Here is an 18,746-nt window from a genome sequence, read left to right on the forward strand (position 1 = left end):
ATGCCACAAAGTTGCAGAAAAAACACTTTCATAGAGATTAGCAGTGGAAGCTATCTACAGTGCCACCCATTAAAAGCCAGTGTCATCTATAATACATATAGTCTGGACAAATGAAATGTCTTTCGTTTTCACTTGAATGTTTCTGCGGGGGACGATGATGACCCAGGGAGGGAGTTCCATAAGTGTGATGCTGCCACTGAAAATACCCAAGAATAAGACAAGGGATGGTTATGTGTCCCCTTCTCAAGTGTGGCATATTAACTGCCTAGCATCCTCCTGCAGTCAAGGTATTCTGAAGTGAGGAGCACTTCAGAAAGGGTGTGGAGTGTCAACTGCAATTGTTCTCCACTCGCTATACAGAACTGCCCTCCTGTATTATATATGCTTGCATAGCCTGGAAAAGACCCTGATGCTGGGAAAGATGGAGGGCACAAGGAGAAGGGGACGACAGAGGACGAGATGGTTGGACAGTGTTCTCAGAGCTACCAGCATGAGTCTGACCAAACTGCGGGAGGCAGTGGAAGACAGGAGTGCCTGGTGTGCTCTGGTCCATGGGGTCACGAAGAGTCGGACACGACTAGACAACAACAGCCTTATTATAAGCACAGTTAAAAGGTCCTTGAATTTGCTGAAGAGATTCTCCTCAGAGAACAGATACCTGAGCTCAGACACAGATATAAATGTTTCTACGCTGCTCATAAATGGCTTTACTTTCCCTTTAACAGCACAATTGGGTTCCCCTCCCCCCCCCCGCTGTCACCCTGTTAATCGGCATTCTATATGCAAGCTGGAGGGAAAGAATTGGCATCCATTGACTGGCAATAAGACCCAATTGATTCCTTCCCAGTGTGAGGGCTGGAATTGTGAGGTGGAGCCATTTTCTTCTAGCCAATTAAGCCTCCAAAACAATATATAGCTTGTTCTTTTCGGTTTTTTTTGGTCCTCGCCAATGGCTGTTGGGGTTTGGGAAAGCTCAAAGACCACCAGAGATGCAGTGGAAAGTGGGCTCCTTTTTTAAAAGTAAAAATAGAAGAAAATGAAGACTACTTAACATTCGCTTGTAGCTAAAAAGGCAAGAGGTTGATGCAAACCAAAAAGTCTAAGTAGCAAGGAAGTAAAAGCCTCTGTTTGTTGTCACTCAGAGACACAATGTAAAAATAATCACTGCTCACCGTTGTGTTGGTATGTTAGATGTGAACTAAAAGGTTATCTAAACAGTCCTTCTAAATTCTTAGTGACTGTTCCCAATTTTTGTTTTCTCTAACAACAATAACAAATAAGGTATACAAGGAGGATTAAAGAAGCAGTTGCGCATCATGCTTTGCAACCGCTCTGCTAGGTGGTAATGAGAATAACACTCAGCATTTACAAAGAACTGTGTTTAGACTGTTCTAAACACAGGATTTTGCTGTAAACCTCACAAGGGTCCTCTCAAGCAATTGCATATTTCCCCAATAATTCAGATGGTGAGAAAAGGAGGGTGAGTTCATAGCGATGGGGCAACTTAAAAGCATGTTGGGGTGCTTTGTTAATTGGCGGAGTAGCAGCATCTTGTCAGCTGTGCTTTCCTTACACAAAGCTCTTCCTTTGTAGCCCCTTGCGGTTTCAGAATAAATCGTGGAACCGAAACCTACCCGTAAGTAATCCGGAGAGGCAAAGCAAGTGGTTGTGAAGTTCATAGGTAGGCAGAGCTCAAACACAAAATGGCAGCCCACGGGCAGAGGAATAAAGGACAAGGTATGACAGAGAGGAGGCGGATAAAGCCTGCAAAGAAAATGCCATAGTAGCGCTTCTCCCAAGCAGCAGTTGCAAGCCCTGGAGATTGTATAGGACAGATTAACCTTTCCTTCTCCTGCCAACTGCAGTCTACATTCAGCCTTGGCCAACTCTCCAGAGTTCAAATGCCAGCAGTGAGTGTGACCAGGGGAATAGCTAGGGGGGGGAAGGGGAGCAGCTCCACCCCCCCAAAAAAATCAAGCAAATAAATAAAAATATTTAACTAAAAGTAGAAACTGTAGAAAGATTTTGACAGGTTCTTCTGAGCACTGCCTGTCTCCTGAGAGCCAGAATCTAAACTCCATAGTTTTATTTCCCGTATCTTCTATCTCCAATTCATTTTCTTTGCCTGCTCTATGTGAGCACATTCACAAGAAAAGGGAGGGAGGGGGGAAGAGGAGGGAGCCTTTGCGTGCTAAGGGAGCTGTGTTTAACAGGTAGGGCAAGTATGGGGAAGTGCTCAAGGCTTACCGCAGGACTCCTTCCCACCTGCAAGCTCCGATCAAACACCTTGACAGGCAACCAGAGTGGGAAGCCATGATGTAATCGCAGGAACCCAAAACAATCGGCCCTTTCATGGCAGGGCGATAACAATCAAAACACTATGTTAAGGGCCCTGCCATGGCAGGAACACACATGCATATTATACACTGTGGGGAATTGAAAGCCGGAGTGAAAAGGGGCTTGTTAAGAATATGTAGCCTACTTTCATAATCGGTCTGTAAAATAATAGTCCCTTCAAAACAAGGTTTTAGGCTTATAGAAGGCTTTCTGTGCCTTGACCTTGCAAATATGCAGAGATGCCAATTTCTTTACTTTTTTTATAAAGTTAATGAGAGAGTTCCAAGGTGATGCCATGCCAGTTCACAGGCATACTGTGTATAAGGTTCGTTGCACAAGTTTCCATTTAGGGCAGGGTAATTTTAAGAAGACGGAGAGGAAAGAAGATTTCATAGGTTGGGAGCAAGGTCTATGAGCCTGCACCTTCCTGATAATACCTCACCACTGGGACTGCACGGCCACTTTGCTCCTTTCTGGTCATTTTTGGTCCTGCAACACACTGAGTTAACCTGAGGCTTGGCTTGTTGCCCAAACCCAGGTTCCTGGTTAAGCTCTCTTTTCACTAACCACAAGAACAAACATACTGTTGCAATGGAACTGACTATGTACCGTTGCACGCCAGCTGTTGAATTTTGTGGGGGAAAATCAGTTGTCAGATATATATCAAGGGTTGAATGCAGATAGCCATTAGTCAAAGAATATAATGGCATTCAGAATATACTTGGAAATGACTCAGTGTCAAAATTTGCAAAGGAAACGTTGAAGGCAATCTTGAGGACCAAATTTATTTAAGCTCCCAGCCAGTCTGTGATGTTGTCGTAGTTGCAGTTGTGACTACTAGGAATAACTACAAAATGGCCCCATCTGTCTGAATGTTACTTCCTGGTTCTGTTTCTGTTGTGTTCTGTTTTCACAGTCTGCTTCTGTTTCTTGATATTTGTTATGTTTGCCTCCGTAATTCACAGTTTAACAATCTTACTTTTCAAGGTGATGTTCACTGTCCTGGAAGGGTGAGCAAGGCCTTTCCCCCAGTTCTTCCCAGTTCCACCATACAGATTCTACTCTTAAATACTCCAGTGCTGCTCACATCATAGCATTGGGCTGTATTTTGGGGGGGGGGCAGCTGAAGCACTCCTGCTAAGCTCTGCCACCTGCCTTGGTAGTGTACATTTCCTTACGACACCAAGAGTTTCTTCATAAGGCATCTTTTATTTTCCAGAGCACAGTGAAGTTTTATTGGGGTTATAATCTTTCCCAGTAAACTTGGGAGAAACCACGAACAGATGGGTCTCATATAGAGGAGCAATCACTTCGAATTTCTTCTCCAGAAATTGTAACAAGCGAGATACTTTCTTTACTGCAGTGCCCACACATCACGGATAGGGTTGCCAGACTCAATAGAGGACAGGACCTCTGTGCCTTTAATTGCCCTACAGTGTGGTGTAGTGGTTAAGAGCGGTAGACTTGTAATCTGGGGAACCGGGTTCGTGTCTTCGCTCCTCCACATGCAGCTGCTGGGTGACCTTGGGCTAGTCACACTTCTCTGAAGTCTCTCAGCCCCACTCACCTCACAGAGTGTTTGTTGTGGGGGAGGAGGGGAAAGGAGATTGTTAGCCGCTTTGAGACTCCTTCGGGTAGTGATAAAGCGGGATATCAAATCCAAACTACTACTCTTCTTCTTCTTCTTCTTCTTCTTCTTCTTCTTCTTCTTCTTCTTCTTCTTCTTCTTCTTCTTCTTCTTCTTCTTCTTCTTCTTCTTCCTCTTCTTCTTCTTCTTCTTCTTCTTCTTCTTCTTCTTCTTCTTCTTCTTCTTCTTCTTCTTCTTCTTCTTCTTCTTCTTCGTCTGGAAACCTTAAAGAGAAACCAGCAGACCCTTTGTTTAATTTCCAAGCAAAGGGTCTGCTGGTTTCTCTTTAAGGTTTCCAGACTCAAAAGAGAGCGGGGCAATTAAAGGCACAGAAGTCCTGTCCTCTATCAAGTCTGGCAACCCTAATCACAGAAGATATCCTTTCAACCTTCGAACTGGAGGAGTCATTCTTAGGACTTGCAAGATGCCCGAGGACAATTTGACTATGCTTTAGAACTGCTGCACACAATCGCTTTTGGGTTTACACCGAACGATGTGTTTGCATTGTGTTTGCGTATCTGTGGCTTGCATGCAGATACCATCCAGGTATGCTAGTAGGCAGTCTGAGGTTGAAGGTCCATAGCTCAGTGGTAGAGTGCAGGCTTTGCGTGCAGAAAGTCCCACATTAAACTCCCAGCATCCCCAGGTAGGGTTGGGAGAGACCCGCATCTGAAACCCTGAAGGGCCACTCATTGACTGTCAACAGTACCAAGCTAGATGATTCAGTGGTTGCACTCAGCAAAAGGCAGCTCCCTATGCAAATGCAGGTTGGCTGCTGCATAGTTTGTGAAGCAGAAGCTCTTAACACGAGCCTGAATTGAGACATGGAGTGGAAGAGGGTAGCTTTTGGTGACAGTCCATGAGAAATCTAGGAACTCAATAAAATTTAGAACCTCAACCCCCAACTCTTCAAACCAAGACACAGTTTGGAGATTTAGCTTTGACATGTTCTCATCCCACCTGAGTCACTGGTGCTTGTCAGGAAGGGGAGAGGCAAGGTTGCAGGGTGATTGTCAAGGTGCAAACACACAAGCAGGAGAACCAGATTGGTTCTGCCAGTGCATTTGCACTGCACTAACCTCGCCCCTTCCTGTCCCAATAAGCAACAGTGGCTCAGCTTTTGGGAGGTCAAATGAGTATCGCCATTCCACCATGCCTTCCACCACTAGACCAGGACGTCCATGTTTCCAAGATGTGCATAATATCTGTGTTTTGTTGTGGCCAGTTCCACATAATTATATTTAGGATAACATATGAATCTCTAAATGTGTGCACTGTCCATTTGAAATTTATAAAAGGCACCAGTATATTTCTGTAATGTTCTGTTTGGGAAGACTGGTTTGTTTTCAAAACCCATGTGCATGTTTGTGTCTGTTTATGAATAGAGGGCTTTTTTCTACAGCTGGAACTTACCAGAACTGAGTTCCGGCACCTCTTTGGTGCGTTCTGGCAGCTGTGTTGTGTGTCCCAGCAGCTCTGTAGCTTTGCAGCCCAGCGGGATGGCACTTGGGTTTGTGCGATGGAGGCTGCGGGTGGCACGGCAATCGGTGCAGGGTGGTGGCGTAAGGTTCCAGAACTGGCGGTGGGGTGATTGGTCAAAGAAGAAAAGCTATTTTAGGAATGACCTCCCCCCTTAAAAACAGCTCACCAACTTTGGCTGGGTGTTCCCCCTTTAAAGAAGCTCAACAACTTTGGTTCTGGCACCTCAACAAATTCCATTAGCTATTTCTCTAGGGGGGGGGGAGCCAAATATGGGTTTGACTTCCATGCATAAAATCATCCGCAGTGCATTTCTACCAGTGTCAGTAAAATAATATGGACATTGATAGGTACCAGGTGCTGTGGCACATCTCTTCCTAGAGGAATGTATTGCCTATTACAACATTTCCTAAAAGCATTAGCTAATTAGATCTGACCACAGTCTGGCTACTTCTACCACAGGTCCTTGCACAAAGGCTGGGCAGAATCAAATCCCAGCCCGCGGCAGGAACCCACAGTCACTTGGTTGGTGTTAAGAAGCGTCATGTATCAGTGTTGGAATTGTGTGAAACGCTGTCATCTGACTTCCCCATGTATAATGCAAAGCAAATAAGCTTCCTGAAAGTTTTGATAGTAATCAGGGTCCACTTCCACCCCTCTCCTTCAGGGAACTTAAAGGGAATATTGATGTAAAAATCTGTGATTCCACCTCATTAAAAAATCTGTGATTCCACCTCATTGAATCCCACTACCCTGGATTCAAACAAAGCTGTTTGTTGTGTGTATTTGCTTACTGAAGGAGACCGGGTTTATGAATGAGACAAGACATTCTGTTCTTGTTTGTAACCCTTCATCTCCTGGGGGGGGGGGGAGAGAGATTCTGTGGAAGGCCCATGCCATGGTTGTTTGAGTGTGACCTGCAGTTAGCTAGCATGGAAACTGAGAGCAGAGGTACAGTATTTGAGACTTGTAGAGAATCTTCGAGTTTATTGAATGCTTGAGTGCAAGGGGTGGTATCCAATTGGTGTTCTTTTCTGATTGAAGGCAGTTCTTGGTGATTTCCCCTCCCCTTGGAGAAAATGGGGGGGGCAGTTGCAGAGGGGAAGGGGTTGCCTTCTCTTCCTCTGACAGATGTCTCCCATTCATAGAAAGACATCAACCGGATGCCTCTCAAGGAGAAAAGTTGGGTTTTTTTGTATATATTGTTAAGCACAAACCTTTGTTGATAGCTCAGTCGGTAGAGCACGAGACTCTTAATCTCAGGGTCATGGGTTTGAGCCCCATGTTGGGCTAAAGATGCCTGCATTGCATGGGGTTGGACTAGATTATCATCGTGGTCCCTTCCAACTCTATGATTCAGTGGTTTATTATCTTTACAGAGGGATTCGATTGTATCCAGATCTCTGTGTTGTAAATCTGTAAGGTTTTAATCCCATGTACACTTACTTGGGAGTAAGTCCCACCGAACTCAGAAGGATTTACTTCTGGGCAGACATGGCCAGGATTGCACTGTTAATTGCACTCTCAAAATCTCAAGAATGATCATGTAATTGTGCATTCTCACTTCCCATGACTTTGAAAGCATGCCACAGAAAATAAGAACAGGCGTAATAGTCCAGGTTCCACACATAGTGTTAATATTTCTATTGGGTATCTGTGTTTTAGATTTTCTGCAATTGCTTTTCTTTTCCTCTTTCTCCAATCTGCACCTGACCGCCCACCCTTTCCCTACAAAGCAAAGAAACAACAACAAAAAACACCTCACCTAATTGCCTTTAAGGTAGGCAAAGTAGAGCAAGGTCAGAATAGGTTTTGGCTCCTTGTGGGGGGAAGGCTCAGTGGCAATCTTGTGGTTTCTTTTTGCACAGACCCCTCCATTCACACTTTCCTCTCCCACCCATTAATTTGCTGTGGTAATAGCTGCTTTGTGCTAAGGAGAGGCAAGGGGGGGCAGCCGGAGGGAGGGGGGAAGCTTGTAGACAGCAGCTCTACTGTTTTCTAGAAGAGATGTTTTCCCCATACTCTTCCCCCCACCCCACCTCTCTCTCTCTCTCTCTCCCCCCCCATATCTCCCTCCTTCTTCCCTTTATTGAAATAAGTCTGTCCTAGGTAAAGAAATTCGCAGCAGCGCCTTCTCCATTCTCAACTGTTTTGTTGTTGTTGTTGTTTGTTTGTTTGTTTGTTTGTGTGTGTGTGTGTGTGTGTGTATGTATATATATAAGTTTAAACAACTTTGAACAGTTTCTTCTTCTTCTTCTTCTTCTTCTTCTTCTTCTTCTTCTTCTTCTTCTTCTTCTTCTTCTTCTTCTTCTTCTTCTTCTTCTTCTTCTTCTTCTTCTTCTTCCCCACCACCAAGACTGGTCTTATTTTGCTAAGAGGAAACAAGTGTTTAATGTATCAGAAAAAAAGATCTTTCTTGCAGCTGCTGAGGTTTCTCAGGAGCTGAGAGTGAAGTCAGTCTTTGTGTGGCAATTTGAGCCTCCTTTTAAAGGGAGAGGACCTGGAGGGACAGAATGAGGCCCTGCTTTCTCAGCTCCGTGTTTCAAGGGGGAAAGCACTCCATGTTTAGGTGGGCGCTGAGCAACCTTTGCTGGAAAGGTGGGAAAATCTTCTCCCAGCCCTGCTTGGATTTGTTTGGCTTCACAGCAGTGGCTCCAAAGCTTTGCTGCAAGTGCCCCCATTTGACCTAGGTGCTATAAAAGGTAAAGGTAAAGAGACCCCTGACCATTAAGTCCAATTGCGAACAACTCGGGGGTTGCAGTGCTCATCTCGCTTTACTGGCCGAGGGAGCCGGTGTTTTTCTGCAGACAGTTTTTCCCGGGTCATGTGGCCAGCATGACTAAGCCACTTCTGGCGAAACCAGAGCAGGGCACGGAAACGCCGTTTACCTTCCCGCTGGAGCGGTACCTATTTATCTACTTGCACTTTGACATGCTTTCGAACTGCTAGGTTGGCAGGAGCTGGGACTGAGCAACGGGAGCGCAACCCGTCGCAGGGATTCAAACCACCGACCTTCCAATCGGCAAGCCCTAGGCTCACTGGTTTAGACCACAGCGCTACCTGCATCCCAACCACTACTATTCAGCAAAGAGTTGGGGTGAAGCCCAACTTCTGAAACTGTCTGCTTAGCTACAGTTTTTAAAAGGCTACAGGGAGGGCCATGATTTGGCTAAAACTGGGGTGTGGTGAGGCTTCTGAATTTCAAGAACGGTCACCCTTTCCTTTCTCCCGTAATTCATGCACCACCAAGCAGAACATTTCCATTTGCCCAATACTGAGCTGCCGGTGCTTGGCTGAGAATGCAGAGCTCTTGCTTGTGTTGCTTTTCTTACTCACTTTAATGTGAGGGGCCGTTTCCCTTCCAGTGTGCAAGGCTGCATTTCAGGGAAGTGAATGGGAAAAAGACACATGTGCGCAGGCTGCATGTCTGTGGAGCTCCTTACACACAAGGAAGCACTGGTGCGGTGATTTAGTGCTCACAGAATCATAGAATTGTAGAGTTGGAAGAGACCCCCAAGGGTCATCTAGTCCAGCCCCTTGCAATGCAGGGAATCTCACCTAAAGCATCCATGGCAGATGGCCATCCCATCTCTGCTTAAAAACCTCCAAGGAAGGAGAGTCCACAACCTCTCAAGGGAGTCCATTCCACTGTCAAACAGCTCTTACGCTCAGAAAGTTTTTCCTGGTGCTTAGTCAAAATCTCCTTTCTTGTAACTTGAAGTCATATTACGCAATGGGAGGATGAAGGTGTTTTTTAATAATAATAAATAATAATAATAATAATAACCATATAGCCCCATTATGCTGAACTTTGAAATCCCACAGCATCATTGATTCAAACTGCATTCATTTTGAGAGTTGCAGCTGCCAAGTATACGCTGGACGATTGGACTGGGATTGCAGGTGAAATTTCAGATTTTATACCTCAAGTGCATAGGTGGCAGAGGAAGGAGGGTTACTATAGGGCATGGCTGGGACTTGTTGGCAGAGCTTTGGAGGCAACATAAAGGTTTGTGCTGCTTTTGTCCGGACTGTGCCCTCTGGTGTTGTTAATCCTTCGTGTTTGTGAGCAGTAAATTCTGTCATCAAACAGAGAAATGCAATAAGGGGAGCTTTTGTTTCCTTTTCAATTCCATTTTAGGAGAAGCTCACATGAGAGAATGAATCCCTCATTTTCAAGTTTGTGCAGATGTAGATCCTGCAGATAGGTGAGTCTGCACCAGCTGAGTCCTGAGTTTTGAAACCAACACCTCAGCAACACCCATGCCAAGAATTTTATGTAACCTTCAGTCTCTCTGCCTCCCTTGCCTTGTATGTTGAGATGGACTGAAACACAAGTTTGCAAACCACAGTTCACTCACCCTTCCATTCATAAGAACAATCAAGCTGATTCATTCAACTGTTTTTGTATCATTTTAGTATTTAGCCATCACATGACCATTTATGGGAAAATAAGAGCCTTATCAGTCAACTGGGTGGAGCAAAAGTCCTTCCTTCCTTCCTTGTATTTTCAAATACAGACACTTTCTTTCTATAGACTTACATACATACATACAACACTTAGCTGCCAAGTATCCCGTTCTTCGCGGGAAACCCCCGGATTTTAATCCGTTTCCTGCTGTTCTCCCAAATGGAGAAAAATCCTGGAAATCCCCCGGATTTCCTACCTGCCAGGGAGCCTCCATTTTGGGTGCCGCTCTGCGGCATGTGTGGGCACTGGAAATCGGGCAGAGAGGCACCGAAAGTCGCTTCTACGCATGCCCGGCGGCCATCTTGGTGGCCAAGATGGCCACTGGACATGTGTAGAAGCGACTTCGGGTGCTGCTCTGCCCTATTTACGGTGCCCACACATGGACAGAGCAGCCCCGGAATTTGCTTCTATGCAACTTCCGGTGCTGTGCTGCTGCTGATCCCGCATTTTTCAGCGGGAGACTTGGCAGGTATGATACAACACATGCATAGTTTGGGTCAGAGGTGTGTTCAAAATGGTTTGGAATTACTTAGAAAATCCTCAGAAAAAAATATTTAAACTTTAGCTACTTTGCTAGGTACCAGATAGCATTGTGCTGCAATAGTACAATATTGTAAGAAAGCACTTGTATTGATGGTACTCAGGTGACTGGGCAGGCCACCTCAACTCCCCAGATTCCAGTCCTGTTCATATGCTGCTACCAGTGACCATTGGTGTGGTTGCCATTTTTCTTAGTATGTACATAGTGTGTGTGTGTGTGTGTGTGTGTGTGTGTGTGCGCGCACACACACACACACACACACACACATGGTATTGTAAGCAAACATGTCAGTCAAGGCAAATAATCCTAGTGAACACTAGAAGCAGCAAGAAAAGTACAGGATAGAGAAAAGCCAATGCATCTTACAGTAGTCTTTGCCAGATGTTTTGGATTACAGCTCCCCTCTATCCCAGCACGATGACCATGATGAAAGTTTTCATCCCAGGAATCATGTGGGCACCAAGTTGGCAAAAGCTGCTTTGCAGTGTATAACTTGCTTTGAAATCCTCTGTTCATTTATCCTCCCGATAACTCTGCTACCTACATTAAACTAAAATATTGTTGACTTGCCCAAGCCCACCCAGCGAGCTCGTGGTTTAACAGAAATTTCAATCTCGATTTCTCACTTTAAAACTCAATATTGTACCTCCCTAACCACATTTCCCTGTGTCTGCCTCTGCAGGTAAAATCTACACGGTGTTTAAATGCAAGACAGGAACTCTGTGACCTTTGTTTCTATTTTAAGGACAATAAAATGTCAGTGTGGTTTGACACTCCCTTAACAAGATTGTGTTCCCTCTCAACCAGCTATTGAGGGCTGAATAGATGGAGTGTTAGACATTCACATCTGTTTAACACCGAGGACCCGTATTTTTCTCTCTTAAGAATTGAGCACCTCATCAGTATTGACAAAACTAAAGAGCATATTGGCAGTGCTAAGCAGCTGATTCGCTGCCCCAACCAAGCAATAGGGTTCCTTACCCGTCTGGAAATATTTGAGCCAGACAGTAAATTGGCCCTCATTTTATATGTCTGAGTAATCGCCATACTTGGCCTCTTAAAACCCTCATCAAGTAAACAAATGCTTTATCTTCTGTTGACAAAGACACTTTAATATGTTCCATTTTCAACCGACTTATAGCTGAGCCTTCAATTGTGAAACTTCCCATGCTTGCTGTGCTGTCCATGCTTTCCAGTTACAGTTTTTAAGGCTTCCTCACCCTGCTTTAGACCACAGATAATACTGAAATATCAGTGAAGCACTCTTTTTGTTTTTTGGAATCAACGCTGTCCAGAAATGCAATCCTATCCTGGACTTTAAAAAATGGCTGTTCACCACCAGGTGGAATGCACACCCCAAAACACCTGCAACTTGAACAATAACGTTGTGGAAATAATACCTTTGCCCCTAGTACAAGATGCTGGTGGGAGTGGAGGGAGCTGGAACTTGACTCCCAGGCTCCAGATTGCCATGGCTTGAACCGTAGCATGTCCTCCACCTAGTGACATGAGCATCACCATCCAGCACCGGCCAGAAAAAGGGAAATTGGGTGTCAGGCAAGGAATGTCCAGAGTGAGGAATTAACACACAGAGAGGAGGTTGTACTAGATGATCCTCAGGGTCCCTTCCAACTCTATGATTCTATGACAGGCATCCCCAAACTGCGGCCCTCCAGATGTTTTGGCCTACAACTCCCATGATCCCTAAGCTAACAGGACCAGTGGTCGGGGAAGATGGGAATTGTAGTCCAAAACATCTGGGGGGCCGAAGTTTGGGGATGCCTGTTCTATGAGATTCTATGAGAAAGAATGGGAGAGTGGCTCAGTGAAGTGTGTGTGTGTGTGTGTGTGTGTGTGTGTGTGTGTGTGAAATACAGTGGTACCTTAGTTTATGAACTTAATCTGTTCCGGAAGTTCGTTCTTAAACCGAAACCGTTCTTAAACTGAGGCGTGCTTTCCCTAATGAGGCCTCCTACTGTCGGTGCCCTTCCACCATTCGGGTTCTGTTCTTAGGCCAAGGTAAAGTTCACTAACCAGGCCACTACTTCCAGTTTTGCAGAGTTTGTAAACCAAATAGTTCATAAACAGGGCTGTTCTTAAACCGAGGTACCACTATACATTGTTTGGATACCTTTTCTGTAACAAGCAACCTATATGCAATAACCTTTGTCTCTCCACTGGCAAGCAATTGGGAAGTGAGGAATGTAAGGTATGGTGCTCCCAGTTCCTTTAGGAGTATGCTGTTGTTGTTTAGTTGTTTAGTCGTGTCTAACTCTTCGTGGCCCCATGGACCATAGCACGCCAGGCACTCCTGTCTTCCACTGCCTCCCGCAGTTTGGTCCAACTCATGTTGGTAGCTTCAATAACACTGTCCAGCCATCTCGTCCTCTGTTGTCCCCTTCTCCTAGTGCTCTCAATCTTTCCCAACATCAGGGTCTTTTCCAGAGAGTCTTCTCTTCTCATGAGGTGGCCAAAGTATTGGAGCCTCAACTTCACGATCGGTCCTTCCAGTGAGCACTCAGGGCTGATTTCCTTAAGAATGGATAGGTTTGATCTTCTTGCAGTCCATGGGACTCCCAAGAGTCTCCTCCAGCACCGTAGGAGTACAGTGTTACCTCAGGTTACAAACACCTCGGGTTACAAACACTTCGGGTTACAGACTTCGCTAACCCGGAAGTAGTACCTCGGATTAAAAACTTTACCTCAGGATGAGAACAAAAATTGCACGGCGGCAGCATGGCAGCAGCCGACACCAAGATGGCTGCCGGGCATGCATAGAAGCGACTTCCGGTGCCGCTCTGCCTGATTTCCGGTGCCCACACATGGGAAGAGCGGCCCCGGAAGTTGCTTCTACGCAACTTCCGGTGCCACGCCGCTGCTGATCCCGCATTTTTCAGCGGGAGACTTGGCAGGTATGCTGAAGAAGTGTGCATGCACACGAAAGCTCATACCAATGACAAACTTAGCTAGTCTCTAAGGTGCTGCTGGAAGTAATTTTTTTTTATTTTGCTTCAGCTAAGAATGTGTAGAAGTTACCAAAACCTTTAAAATACTACTATTATGACTACTACAAACAAACAAACAAACAAACAAACAAACAAAGGCTGAAATCATAATGTGTAAAGCAATGCCCCTCCCCTGCTTTTTTTTTAAAAAAGCTTGCTGCCTCTGGTGTATGTTTCAGCAATTTGGAATTCCGCATAGACAGCTATTTTAAACTTGCTATCTGCCTCCTTTTGACAAGTTCCCCCCCCCCAACCCACCTCTGTTCCTCCCTGCCTCCCAGGGGCATTGTTAAGTTGATTAACTTATGTAGAACACTTTGAAGATGAAAATCCTGAGTTGGATGCCAAGCAATAGCATGATTGCATTAGGCCCCAAGGGCTGAAAATACTGACATTAAAGAGACATGTTTAATAACAAGGAATATTTTGCCAACAAAAGGACTGTCTCAGCCTAATGTCTTTTATTTGCTCCACCCATGCACAACCATCATTTCTGTTATATAATACCTATAATCTATTTCATTTTATTCACACAGGAATTTAGCCATTGGGATTGGAATCCAGAACTTTCCAGAAGGGCTAGCTGTCAGCCTTCCCTTGCGTGGAGCTGGGTTTTCGACGTGGAGAGCATTCTGGTAAGGTTCAAAACCTGTTTCTCATGCTTCCTTTGTATTTCCTGATGCAACTTTGGAACTGAAAATGTCTTCAAGTGGCCCTGATTCATGCTTTCTCTCGCACACTGGGAGAGGCTGCTGCTATTTATGTTAGTGGTTCTCAATCCTTTTTCTAACTGGGCCTACCTACTCTATGGTTGCTAAAGGTCCTCCTATCTAATCCAACTATCAGTTAGAAATGCAAATCTCTATACTCCTTGTCATGTAGGTCTCATCTGGACTACACCGTTAAAGCAGTATCATACCACTTTAAACAATCATCACCTTTATAGCCAGATGTTCACTTTTGTCTGTAGCCATTTGCCACATTTCAGATTAAAGGAGGGGGAATTGTCTTCTGCAGTGTTTGCTTCTTAATGGTTTCAGAGGAGATGATGATGATGATGATGATGATAATGATGATGATGATTGGCAATAATCATCCCTGTTGTTCTGGCTTCAAATGGGAAGTTGTCAAGGAGATGGGGAAGAACTGATTTATGTTGACGAGGCAAACTATGGCAGCTTGAAAGGGACAAACAACACCATGCACAGGACAGAACAGAACAGCATCCTGCCTTATCTAGTGACATGTTGTTTGGGCTGTTTTTACAGGTATGGGCAATTAAGCGGCATGGTGGAACCACTAGCTGGCATCTTTGGGGCCTTTGCCATGGTGTTAGCAGAGCCTCTTCTGCCCTACGCCTTGGCTTTTGCTGCTGGGGCAATGGTATACGTGGTGGTGGACGACATCATCCCAGAGGCACAGATCAGGTGAGCAACTCCTTCTTCAGCCACATCCAGTCTGTTTCTTTCATGCTGTTTTTAACACCAAATGCCTCTCAGGTAGAGAAGCCTCTGCAAACCAAATCAAGGGGAGATTAAAACCAAGGCATGCCAAGGCATTTCCAAAAACCAAGGCATTTCCAAAAGATTGGAAAACCCAGTTCAGGCAGCAAGAGCAGCAACGCCACCTAAATAAAGCTCCTCTCAGTCAGCTTTTGAGGAAAAGATTTTGGTTCCCAGGACACCAGACTTTCATAAGCTCCTGAAATTACTCAGACCAACATCTTAGAATCCAATCTTAAGAGTTGGTTGGAGTAGCAGACTCCTTGTCATGAAACCCTGCAAGTCAAAAGAACCTCTGCTGTCTGGCATTCATCTTCATCCAAGTTCTCCCCTTCTAGAGGGGGATTGTTGGTGTGTTAGCTGTCATTGTCTTCAGCATCTTCTGCCTACACAAGTACTTCCCCTAATTGGTCAGTCATAGCTGCCAAGTACCCCGCGGAGAAATCCGGGATCGGCAGCCACGTGACACCGGAAGTTGCGTAGACGCAACTTCCAGTGTCGCTTTGCCCATCTATGGGCACCGAAAATGGACGGTGCTGGCGCCAGAAGTCACGTCTACGCATGTCCGGAAGTGCGTAGACGCAACTTCCGGTGTCGGCCATTTTTGGTGCCCACAGATGGGCAAAGTGACACCGGAAGTTGCGTCTATGCACTTCCGGACATGTGTAGACGCGACTTCCGGCACCGGCCATTTTCTGGTGCCCATAGATGGGCAAAGCAGCACCAGAAAAATGGCCACCAACAGGAACAAACATAAGGGAAATTAACGGGAGAGGAGCTGGAACGGGAGACCTCCGGGAAACGGTAAGGAAAAACGGGGGTTTCCCGGGAAATACGGGGTACTTGGCAGCTATGTGGTCAGTATCCCACAAATCATGACCGTCCCAACCGAACAGCATAAAACAGGGCATTAAACACACTGTTTGCTTCTCCAAAGGGGGAAGAAGAAACGTTTTTGTGTCAGGAGGAACTTTAAAAAATGCTTAAAATATCATGCAACAAAAAACCAGAAGCGTTCCTCTTGGGAATAATAGCGAATGGCATGCCTGCGACTAAGAAAAAAGTATTCTTGTATGCAACAGCTGCTGCCAGAATACTTACAGCAAAAAATTGGAAGGGAGAAAAAATCCCATCAATTGGAGAGATGCAAACGAAATTTTGTGAATATATAGTCTTGGTAAGACTCACAGCAGCGATAAGAGGACAGACAGACAGACAGACAGAAGAATGGGACTGTGTAAAGGAATATATGAAAAAACATTGTTCTGGGATAAATATATCAATATGCAATGAATGAAGTTTACAGAGTAGAAAGGAGGAGGAATTGGATATAAGTGGGTAAAAACAAAGTAATACTAATAACACAACAATTAAAATAAGATTGAGAGCAGGAGGTCATACATGGGTGGAGGGAAGTCGGGTTTTTATGTACTTTTTCATTTTTTTCATTTTTGTTTTCTTTTTTTCTTTATTATTATTATTACATTTTTCTTTGTATTTTTTGATATTATTCACTCTGTTTGTCTGATGTTATTGTAAATAGCAATCAATCAATCAATCAATTTTTGTGTCAGATAAGGAAACAAACAAACAAACAAAAAAGCAAATACCTTTTGGAACACAGACCTTAACTTCTCTTCCCCTACCTCCCCTCTCTTCGCAGTGGCAATGGGAAGCTGGCTTCCTGGACTTCAATCTTAGGATTTGTGGTCATGATGTCCCTGGATGTTGGACTTGGATAACAGGAAATGCCAACTTTCCCCATCTTTGACCTTCAGAATATGTCATTCTGGACAAAATGCACAGCAGAAGCTGGAATGGGAACACTGTATTTTTACGTAATAATAATAATAATAATAATAATAATAATAATAATAATAATAATAATAATAATACTGATCTGGGTTAATGTTGATTTGACTTAAATTATACGGACTTAAAATTTGCCATAATGTTAATGTGGGTGGTTTTGGAAAACGCAGGAAAGTCATTCTTGTGGTTTTCTTTCCTCCTGCCACTCCATTACTCCTTTTCCAGCGCAGTTGTTGGTATGAGGTCAGGTCTAATCTGTGGTGATTGTCTTTGCTGTGTGTTCACAAATCTTGTTGTGTGGTATAAACTGAGTGGTGGAAGGCAACATCAAAGAGCTGAAATGGCTTACAGGCTGCTGCCAACAAGCAGATAGAGTGTCCTACGATAGAAGTCCATACAGTGCTTTGTTTTTAGCTGTGGAAATATTCGGCTTCACAACTTGTCGAAATGGATGGATCTTTTCTTTTAATCAATAATGGGACCTTAGGGGCGGGGTGCAAGAGCTTTCCTATCTGCATATGGTATTGGAGGTTTACCTGGAGAGCAAGGGAAGATTGCTAAGTGTTTGTGGCAAATGTTAAGTGAAGGCTGCACTTCTTCTGACAAGTGTCTGGGCTTCTATAGTGCTGTTCCCGTAGGTGCACTCATTTCCTAATATCCCTTGTCTGGTAGGAAATATCACCCTTCAGTTTTAGGGTTATACTTCTGGAGTTACTACTTTAGGGTTTCTGGAGGTTGAGCCTCTGTGAATCGTTAACCAGGCATCCCCTCCAGATGTTTTGGCCTACAACTACCATGATCCCTAGCTAACAGGACCAGTGGTCAGGGATGATGGGAATTGTAGTCCAAAACATCTGGAGGGCCGAAGTTTGGGGATGCCTGTTCTTAACTCAGTTGACATGCTATTATGGCATTTTCTACCATCTCAAGCAAGCAGAGTTCAGCACTGAAGGCGGATCTGAGCCTCCTAGTGTCAACACTAGGAGGCCTATTGCAGTAGCACCTAATTCACCACCACCCCACTCCCTCATCTGCATTTTCTAATATCTATATTTGCTATGGTAGCAAGAGGGCTTTCTTGGGGAATTGTGCCCACCCCCTTCCTTGTGATGAATGCAAGAGAGTAGAGTGGGGCAGAGTAAATGGATGGGGTGAGTTGACAACTTGTGTTCATCCAGCAAATCAGTACCAACTCATTGGCGGATCAACTATAAGGGTCGAGATCCCTGAGTAAAAAGACACGCCCATTGTGCTCTATGGCGGAAACAGAAGTAAGAGAGCTTGCATTGGCACATCATATACTTTTGACAGCTAAGGGCTTCTTGCTTTTTGTCTGTAGCATTTGTGCTTGCAGGTTAAACCTCAAGAATTGTGTATCACTGGGACCTGTCTTCCTATATGTCACCTCAGGGCTCTGCAAAAGAGGCCTCTGGATAACCAGTGCCACACACACACACACAGCCCCACCAAGGCTTTTCTCCAAGTTCACAAAGCAGCATTTACTTTGGTTGCTTTGTGATCCCTATTTTCTCCAGGGGGACAGAGCATAAGGGGTCATGTGGTTACCACCAGCCAGTTGGTGCTCTTGGACTAAATTAATTGAAAGCCCCGTGGGCTTGTTTCGTCAGTGCGTGTGGTTTTGTTTGTATGCACAAAGACCAATACATAAGGATGATTAGTAATTGATCTGACTTTTTAACTGTGGTGAGTCTGAATAAAAGTGGAGGTTTTTAAATTTGTGTTTCAGTCTTTGGACTAACGTCTTTCTCCTGCCATCTCTCTCCCACTTTTTTGATTGTTCGTTCTAACCTGCTTGTCAGTAAGTAAAGCTATTTGGGCTCAAACCAGATCCTTGGTCCGTTCACACTCTTGCTTCTGGTGCAACAGCCCCTTGCTCTACTGCAGTAATAATGAGCCAATGTCTGGTTACACAGTGTGTCGTTCCTTTCTCAATTGATGGTGAATGCGAGCC

The 18,746-nt window shown here is 44.7% G+C and overlaps 1 protein-coding gene across 5 annotated transcripts in view; it reads left to right on the forward strand.

Annotated features, from left to right (window-relative positions):
* Positions 1-18,509, forward strand: part of SLC39A11 (solute carrier family 39 member 11) — a 266,928-nt gene extending 248,419 nt beyond the window's left edge. For all 5 annotated transcript variants that reach the window (XM_035104080.2, XM_035104081.2, XM_060271959.1 and 2 more), the window contains 3 exons: positions 13,997-14,095; positions 14,729-14,887; positions 16,626-18,509. In XM_035104080.2, coding sequence (XP_034959971.2) covers positions 13,997-14,095; positions 14,729-14,887; positions 16,626-16,704 — 337 coding nt within the window. In that variant the 3' untranslated portion in view covers positions 16,705-18,509. The remainder of the gene's footprint in view (positions 1-13,996; positions 14,096-14,728; positions 14,888-16,625) is intronic.
* Positions 18,510-18,746: the final 237 nt, after the last annotated feature.

The sequence above is a fragment of the Zootoca vivipara genome, chromosome 2, assembly GCF_963506605.1.
Source record: "Zootoca vivipara chromosome 2, rZooViv1.1, whole genome shotgun sequence".
In the NCBI taxonomy this organism is placed as follows: Eukaryota; Metazoa; Chordata; class Lepidosauria; order Squamata; family Lacertidae; genus Zootoca; species Zootoca vivipara.